Here is an 8,605-nt window from a genome sequence, read left to right on the forward strand (position 1 = left end):
TGTGAAATAGCTTATTCAGGTCTACTAAATAAAAAATACCAAAACTAACATTTAGCAGATTCTGCAGGGTGTATGTAAACTTTTTGTGACTCAAACTCATTTTATTCTATTTAGAATTGTTTTTATTGCTGATCATTTGCAAAATGTAAGAAATTATGAGTTTGAAAGGGGCATGAGATATTAATATATGTGACTGGACCAAGAAATCAACCCTCCTCTGTTTGTAAATCATGTCACGCAACATTAAAGTTTGTTTCACACGTTTATTTCCAATTAAATGCAGCGTTAAGTGTGCATGACGAATATGCAAAAAACCATGGTATACAAAACCACAATCATCACACCATCAGCTCTAGTGCAGAATCTAACTAACTTTTCCAGCTGAAGCGAACACGCAAGGGCATTTCACACTTGAAGAAATCAGTCATATTAAAATTAAAATTCCGTCATCATTTACACACTCTCAAGTTGTTCCAAACTTGTATGAGTTTTGGCTGAACATGCTTTCCGTGACTGTCCAAAGCTGTTGCAAAGCCATTTAAACACAACATCATTTCTCAAAATAGAAGTTTAGCACTACAATGTAGGGGTTAACACTGAAAATGTGACGCTTATCCGAACCCAACATAAAAAGTGGCACTAAATGGCAAAGCCTTTCAAAAAAAATCTAATAGAAGCATTATGAATTCCTGCAATTTAGCAAACAAAATAGGATTCTTCAACTGTAAAAACGCCTATTTCTTGCAAACAGTAATGTTAATACAGATGGTTCTGGGGTCATCAGTAGTTGAGAGTTCTTCAACCAGAGTGTCCGTGTACTTGTTCACAATCTTCCTACACAGTGACTTCAGGAAGCCGATCTCATCACAGACAGTCCCCAGCTTCTGTTTAATGTCGTCCTGTAGTAAAGTGACACACGTTAAGTCTCTTAGTCTTGCATCAATTTATTAAAGTGTTAAAAAAGTACTGTTACCAACCGGAGTTGCTCCATTGGAGATCCGTCTTTTCAGCTTCTTCATTGCCCACTTGCAGGCCCAGCACACTCCAGGTAGTTGTTCTGTTGGTATCTCACCCTAATAAGACAATGCCAGCATATTGGTGTCAATAGTTTATAAGACATTTAGAATCTCATAAGCAGTTCCAAACGGACATGATGACTAGCTGTTTGAAAACCATTGTCAAGCTTATCTGCATCTTGCAAATAATCTTTAAGTTTCATTTCAGTATATAACAAAGATCAGAACCTCTAAAGATAGCGGTTGATGCATCAGCCAGTGTGATGTGTAAAATAACCATTTAGCGAAATTAGTTAATTTGTGTGTACATGTCATTTGTAATCATCAAAGTTTATGCAGTCATTAAAAGCTTGGAAAAAGAAAAAAAACGAAAAATAACAGAATGCAATCATAAAAATGTACATTTCTATATTAAACTTTACTAGTGAGCACAAAATGGGATCATGATAAATGATGCTGAGGACAACTCACAGAGCTTTCTTCAAGTTCATTTCGAGACTCTTCTTTGTGCATGTCCCATTGAAGAGCACAAACTGAGGAAATTGCATGGGTTTAGTAAAACAGTGTATATTTTAAACATATTCAAGCTGGTTTTTTAGAATGACCAGCATTGCACATTAATTAATTTAGACTGTGTTTTCCAGCTAGGCACACAAAGACAAATAAAGACAAACAACAACTGATCTGTGCTAATTTTACCTGAGGATATCAGCAGGGTGATCAGGATGATACTGCGCAGCATCTTGTTTGGCAAAAGAGTCTGAACACAGATAGACTAAAAACTCTCTGGTTGTTTGCTGATGGTCTTTGCTGATGGTCCTCTTTTTAAAACGCCCCTGTTTCAACCACAAACATTGTTAAGTGAAATTTCTAGCACCCTCAGCATGACAAGATGCACTATAACACATTTTTTTCCATCTTCCTGTGAGTGTGATGCTTTATCATAAATGATAAAGCATCACATGGTATTTTAAGTACTCATGCTACACTACCGTTCAAAAGTTTGGGGTCAGTACATTTTTGTTGTTTCTTTTTTTTTTAAAAGAAATTAATACTTTTATTCACCAAGGATGTGTTAAATTAATAATTAAAAGTTTATTAAAAGTTAATAATAAATAATTTACATTGTATTTTGAATAAACACTGTACTTTTTAAACTTGTTATTCATGAAAGAATCCTGAAAAATAAAATCACAGGTTCCAAAAAGTATTTGGCAGCACATCATAATAAATCAGCATATTAGAATGATTTCTGAAGGATCATGTGACGACTGGAGTAACAGCTGATAAAAATTCAGCTTTTCATCACAGGAATAAATTCTATTTTAAAGTATGTTAAAATAAAAAAACATTATTTTATATTGTAAAAACATTTTGCCACACATTGAGCTGTTCAGAAAAGATTCAAGAAGAACTGCTTCCTCATTTCTAATTCTCACAATCATCATTTTAAAAGTCTTTAAAGGTGCCATAGAATGAAAAACTGAATTTACCTTGGCATAGTTAAATAATTACAGTTCGGTACATGGACTTGACATACCATGAGTCTCAAACACCATCGTTTCCTCCTTCTTATATAAATCTAGTATTTGCAAAAGACCACCGAAAAATAGGTCAATTCCAACATAACAGACTGTTACGCAACATCCCCGAGATCGTTAATAGTTATGCCTCCAACATTTGCATCGCCCAATCATCAGTAATGTCAGTACATCAGTTAAACAACGTGAGTCACTCGAGGGACACGATTAGCTTAATGCTAGCGCTAGCCTGTTACATTGCAATACATAGGATTTCACTTACCACATAAACAGAGAGATGACTGCACTGATGATGGTGAATGATGGAGAAATAACTGCGTTGATGATAGCGAATGATTTACAGATCTTGAGAATCACTGAGGAGCAGCTCAACTTGTGTGGTAAAAAGCACTCCCTCTGCATTGTAACTTTACACAGAGCACATGGATCACAGTAATGAAACTAAAATATCCGCATATTAAAAGCGGCTAGAGCTCCTAATTAATTATATATTTTTATCCATATGCCAGCTATTGAGCTCTGTGAAACAACCAATCAGAGCAGAGCTCCTTAATATTCATGAAGCTTCCAAATAACAGAGCATTTCATTCTAGGGGCAAATCCTAGGGTTGTAAATGGACCTGTAAAACCATTTCTGGAGATTTTTTGCCCTTTCCTATGCCAAATACCTTCTATGTAGATATCAGAGAACAATTTAAAATATTCTCTCAATGCATTCTATGGCACCTTTAATGAATTTATAGATTGTGAAATGCAAATTCAGAAATGACTGTTTTGAATCAGAGTAAACCATGTGGCAATCAGAGAACTTGTACACCATATCTCCTAATTTCACAAAAGAGAGACAGTTTGTATCTCACCCAAAGCTCTGGAACTCTCTGAACTGAACTACTATGGTACATTCATTTATCTATCTATCTATCTATCTATCTATCTATCTATCTATCTATCTATCTATCTATCTATCTATCTATCTATCTATCTATCTATCTATCTATCTATCTATCTATCTATCTATCTATCTATCTATCTATATATATATATAAATGGAAGATTGGGGCAAATTTAACTCATTGTGTCTTCTGGCAAACATGCAAGTATCTTCTGTAGCTTCTGAAGAGCAGTACTCAATAAAAAAAAAAAGAAATATGATAATAAGTCAAACTAAGAGAAATGTACACATCTTCATTCTGTTTAAAAGTTTACACCCCAGGTTCTTAATGATCATGTTTCCTCGTGAAGCATCATTGAGCCTATGAACCTTCTGTAATAGATGCATATGTGTCCCTCAGTTGTCCTCAGTGTGAAAAGACGGATCCATGGCCTGTAACCTGAAGGTTGCGGGTTCGAGTCTCAATATTGGTAGGAATTGTAGGTGGTGGGATTGGATGTTAAGTCAGTGAATTAAGACACAATTCCTTGTTGAGGACACCTTAAGAGGGGAGGGTCAGAGCAGAAGATTTTAAAAGTTCAAAAATAATAATATATATACATACATATATATGTATATATATATATATATATATATATATATATATATATATATATATATATATTAAATAATAGCAAAAGTGTGAATAGTGAGATATAAACTCACAGTTACTCACAGTAACTGCATATTATTAAATCCAAATTGCAAGATAAAAACAGATTTCTGCCCTTTTTCTTAGAACTGCGAGTTTAAAACTCACAGTTGTGACTTTTTCTTGCGTGTTACAATGTCAGAATTGCGAAATATACACTCGAGAACATATCAGTATTTTTTCCCCCTCAAGATTGTAATTTATAATTTGCCAATGCGAGATATAATCTCACAATTCTAACTTTTTCTCAGAATTGCATGCTATAAACTCATTTGTGAGTTATAAAGTCAGAATTGCACGGCATAAACCCATAAGTCTGAGAAATAAAGTTGACTTTTGGAGATCAACACTTCTTGACTGGCAAGACGGCGTGCGGAAACTCAAACAGTGAAAGTGAGTTGTTCAAAAGCTTTCTTTTTAGTAAACTCTGTGTACACAAACAATGTTCTCAATGCTGGAGTTCATGTGTAGAGACCCAGGCGATACTTCGAGCAAAGTTTCATGGTGTGTCGAGCCTTTTTAGAGTTGTAAAAATATCAATTTTGATGTGCTCAAAGTTATGCCCCTAGTACTCCCATTCACCGACCATTGACCACAAAACTAAATCACGGTCGATCACAAAAACGGCTCGTTTGTCGTAATTATGCTTTTAGATATAAGTTTGCCTCATTTACAGTAAAAAAACTGCCCAGGTTGCATTTTGGCAATAGTTATCCTGTAAGTTAGCGATCTCCAACCCAGAATAAAAACTGCTCCAGAGCAGGGTAGTCATGTAGCGTAAATTAAAAAACAATCCACCTTCTTTGCTAAAGCTTAACATAAACTCACTTGGGTAAAAACTGAGACCGGCTTTGTGCAACAGCTCTTAGGTTTTGTTATTTTTTCCATATAGTTATGTATAAAACTGTATCTCTATACGAATCACTGTAAGTTTTAACCACGAATCTTAATGTACTGCCTTAGTACTGAATTTACCTAACTGGATATTCATGAACTGATCTCATTTTGTGTTCAATACAAAACAGTAAGTCACACAGCTCTGGAATGACATGATGAGTATGTGTGAATTGTTCATCTTCACCAACACCTACAACCTACAACTACATTTCACACCTCTGCCACAACAAACCAACAAATAAACAGCAACATTTGACAAACAACCCACAGACATACACTGATACTACCTCAACCACTCTACACAACTCTTTACAGCCAATCAGCTTTGTTAAAATAATATCATGCATGTCCACTAGGTCATGAAATGCAGGGCAGGTAACAGTCATCATTTCCTTGAAACAGGTCCTTTCTCAAGAGATGTTTTTTCCCCTCACACTTGGCCTACAATGAGAAAAATTATTTGATCCCCTGCTGATTTTGTATGTTTGCCCACTGACAAAAAGTTTATTTTAACAGTGAGGGGCACAAACTAACCCGGGGTTAAATGTAACACACGCGGTTTAAATATTTACACACATGCTAGCGTAACCAAATTTACTGTATTTATTAGTTGCCGTAGCAACACTATGCAGAGAAAAAAGAGCACCAAAATTCAAAAGCCTTTTGAAGATATCGCTGAATATTTATTTTACCATAGTAAAAGTGCATTTCTGGCTGAAGTGAACTTTCATTTCAGTTTTTAGTATTCATTTAAAATGAGACAAATCTGCTTTTATTTTAATCTCCAATTTGTTATTCATCAGTTTAGATAGTTTATTAATGCTTTGCAAACCAGCAGAAGACACTAACCTGTATTATATTCCAGTGGCGCAGATGGGGAACGTTGTAACACTGTTACAATATGCCCCACTGTTATTAAACTATACTATTCTATGACATTAGCAATGCAATTTACACTATTGACTTATTAGGATTAGAAAATAGCACAAGAAACAGGTGAATAAAGGCTGACAATCAATGTTTAATGTTCAGAAGTTATTATTTCAAGAAATGTAAAGCATTTTGGCTCATTTAAGTGTGTCGTATCTGTGTGTGGGGAGTGTTTTCTGAATGTCTAAATGTGTTTAATTTATTTGTCGACATTGTTTTGAACTACTGTATTGTTCAAGCATTGTTGCAATGTTTTCAAATTATATTATATATATATTTTTTAAAGTCATTACTTTATTTGAAAAAGTTAACACATGTATTTTATTGACAAAATATTTTAGTTTGTTGTGTATTTTTTTCATTCGATCAGATAACATTTTACGCTGTCATATGGTCGTGTTACAACGTGCCCCTCAGATGTTACAATGTACCCCACCTACGGGGCATGTTGTCACATTTCACGTTTTTTTAAATAACGAAAAGCGTATACACTGTAAATATGAAGCAAAGTGATATATTTATACTAGACAACTGTGAAAATAATGTGGATAAAAAAATGTACTCTGAACCCCACGTGGATTTTACATAAACTGTGAAATTCAAAAAGTGTTAGGTTGTGCCCCGCGCTCCCCTAGACCTACACAAGGTTGGAATGAGCTACAAAACCATTGTCAAGCAGCTTGGTTAGAAGGTGACAACAGTTGGTGTAATTATTTGCAAATGCAATAAACACAAAATAACTGTTAATCTCCCTCGGTCTGGGGCTCCATGCAAGATCTCACCTCGTGGAGTTTTAATGATCATGAGAACGGTGAGGAATCAGCCCAGAACTACACAAGAGGATCTTGTCAAAGATCTCAAATCAGCTGGGACTATAGTCATCAAGAAAACAATTGTTAACACACAATGCTGTGAAGGATTGAAATCCTGCAGCACCCGCAAGGTCCCCCCGCTCAAGAAAGCACATGTACAGGCCCATCTGAAGTTTGCCAATGAACATCTGAATGATTCAGAGAACTGGGTGGAAGTTCTGTGCTCAGATGAGAGCAAAATCGAGCTCATTTGGCATCAACTCGACTCGCCGTGTTTGGAGGAGAAGGAATGCTGCCTATTTACCTAAAAACACCATCCACACCGTCAAACATGGAGGTGGAAACATTATGCTTTGGGGGTGTTTTTCTGCTAAGGGGACAGGACAACTGCACCGCATCAAATGATTGACGGGGCCATGTACCCTCAAATCTTGGGTGAGAACCTCCTTCCCTCAGCCAGGGCATTGAAAATGGGCAAGGCAACAAGGGAGTGGCTCAAGAAGAAGCACATTAAGGTCCTGGAGTGGCTTAGCCAGTCTCCAGATGGCTAACCAATGAGGGTCTGAGTCTGACCAATGAGGGTTTTGTCACCAAGTACAAAGTCATGTTTTGACTTTATTTCACTCTTTAAAATACAATTTTTTTTAAATGCATTTTTTCTGGATTTCTGGTTTTGTTTTGTTGTTGTTATTCTGTCTCTAACTGTTCAAATAAACCTACCATTAAAATTATAAACTGATCATATCTTTATCAGTGGGAAAATGTGCAAAATTAACAGGGGATCGCATAATTTTTTCCCTCACTGTACAATAAATATAGCTTAACATTTTCAAACTGTTGTGTTTAAAAGGATGTAAAAATGTTGTCTGAACATATCAGTCACTGTGAGTATGACATGGCAAGGGAGGAAATGGATGTGTGGTCGTGTTGATCTCAGGACCAAATTTTGTTGCAGAACATCAGCCTTTTTGCATCTTAAGCAATAGTGTACACTACTGACGCAAACTCATAATTTCTACATATCTTATTTTATATAAACTTGAAATTATGTAAAATTATGCCAGGGTGGCAGTTTTTAAGCATATTTCATAAATCAATTGTATTCTGAAGCACAGTGTAAAAAAAATGAAATATTTGATAGATATCTCCAAGTTATTGGTGTTAATCTGGCACCTAGTGCTAATTTTCTTAATTAATATGACAAACCCTATTTAACTGGCAACATTCCTCCAATTTTCACTGAGATTGCAAGATGGCGGATTAATGATGGTGACTAAAACCCTGCAACAGGAGGTTGTCCAGATGAAGGCCAAAGGGTTGACCCTTTCAGCAACTAAATTGCTCATTCCAAATCTATGATTTCTTGAATATTGCAGGTTTACAGTGACACTAATTAATTCCTCAAAAATGACTGATATAGATTTTCTCATTTTGATGCAAAACTCACTTTTACATGTTGTTTGAACATTAATGTGTGTTGGCAGTTTGTGTACACAACCACCCTACAATGATAAAAATCCACCTAGTGGTATTTATTTTAATCTTTAAAAGTAATATCCCCTTTTTAAAATCAGGTCATTCTCAGCTTCTTGTCGGTGTGACGACACACAGACAGAGGCCACTCCCACGATAGTTGATTGACATGAGCGCCTTACCTTAGACCGGCCCTCACCGAGCTGAAACAGTCCGACTCCGATCGCCATTGTGTGACTCAGGTGCAGGATTGAACGATTGAGGTGTTCTGTTGTTGGATGTAATAATGAACATAGCAGTCGTCATTTACTCCCGACATCTGAGCCGCTGAAGATGCAGAGGAAAACATTACT

The 8,605-nt window shown here is 35.9% G+C and overlaps 1 protein-coding gene across 1 annotated transcript; it reads right to left on the reverse strand.

Annotated features, from left to right (window-relative positions):
* Positions 1–243: 243 nt before the first annotated feature.
* On the reverse strand, positions 244–1,852 carry LOC141296078 (antimicrobial peptide NK-lysin-like). The gene is made up of 4 exons (XM_073827360.1): positions 1,716–1,852; positions 1,488–1,549; positions 978–1,073; positions 244–899 (listed from the first exon to the last, which is right to left on the reverse strand). Exons 1-4 carry the CDS (start codon positions 1,756–1,758, stop codon positions 735–737), a joined length of 366 nt encoding a protein of 121 aa, XP_073683461.1. The 5' UTR covers positions 1,759–1,852; the 3' UTR covers positions 244–734.
* Between the last annotated feature and the right edge of the window lie 6,753 nt (positions 1,853–8,605).

Source organism: Garra rufa, chromosome 21 (assembly GCF_049309525.1).
Source record: "Garra rufa chromosome 21, GarRuf1.0, whole genome shotgun sequence".
Lineage (NCBI taxonomy): Eukaryota > Metazoa > Chordata > Actinopteri > Cypriniformes > Cyprinidae > Garra > Garra rufa.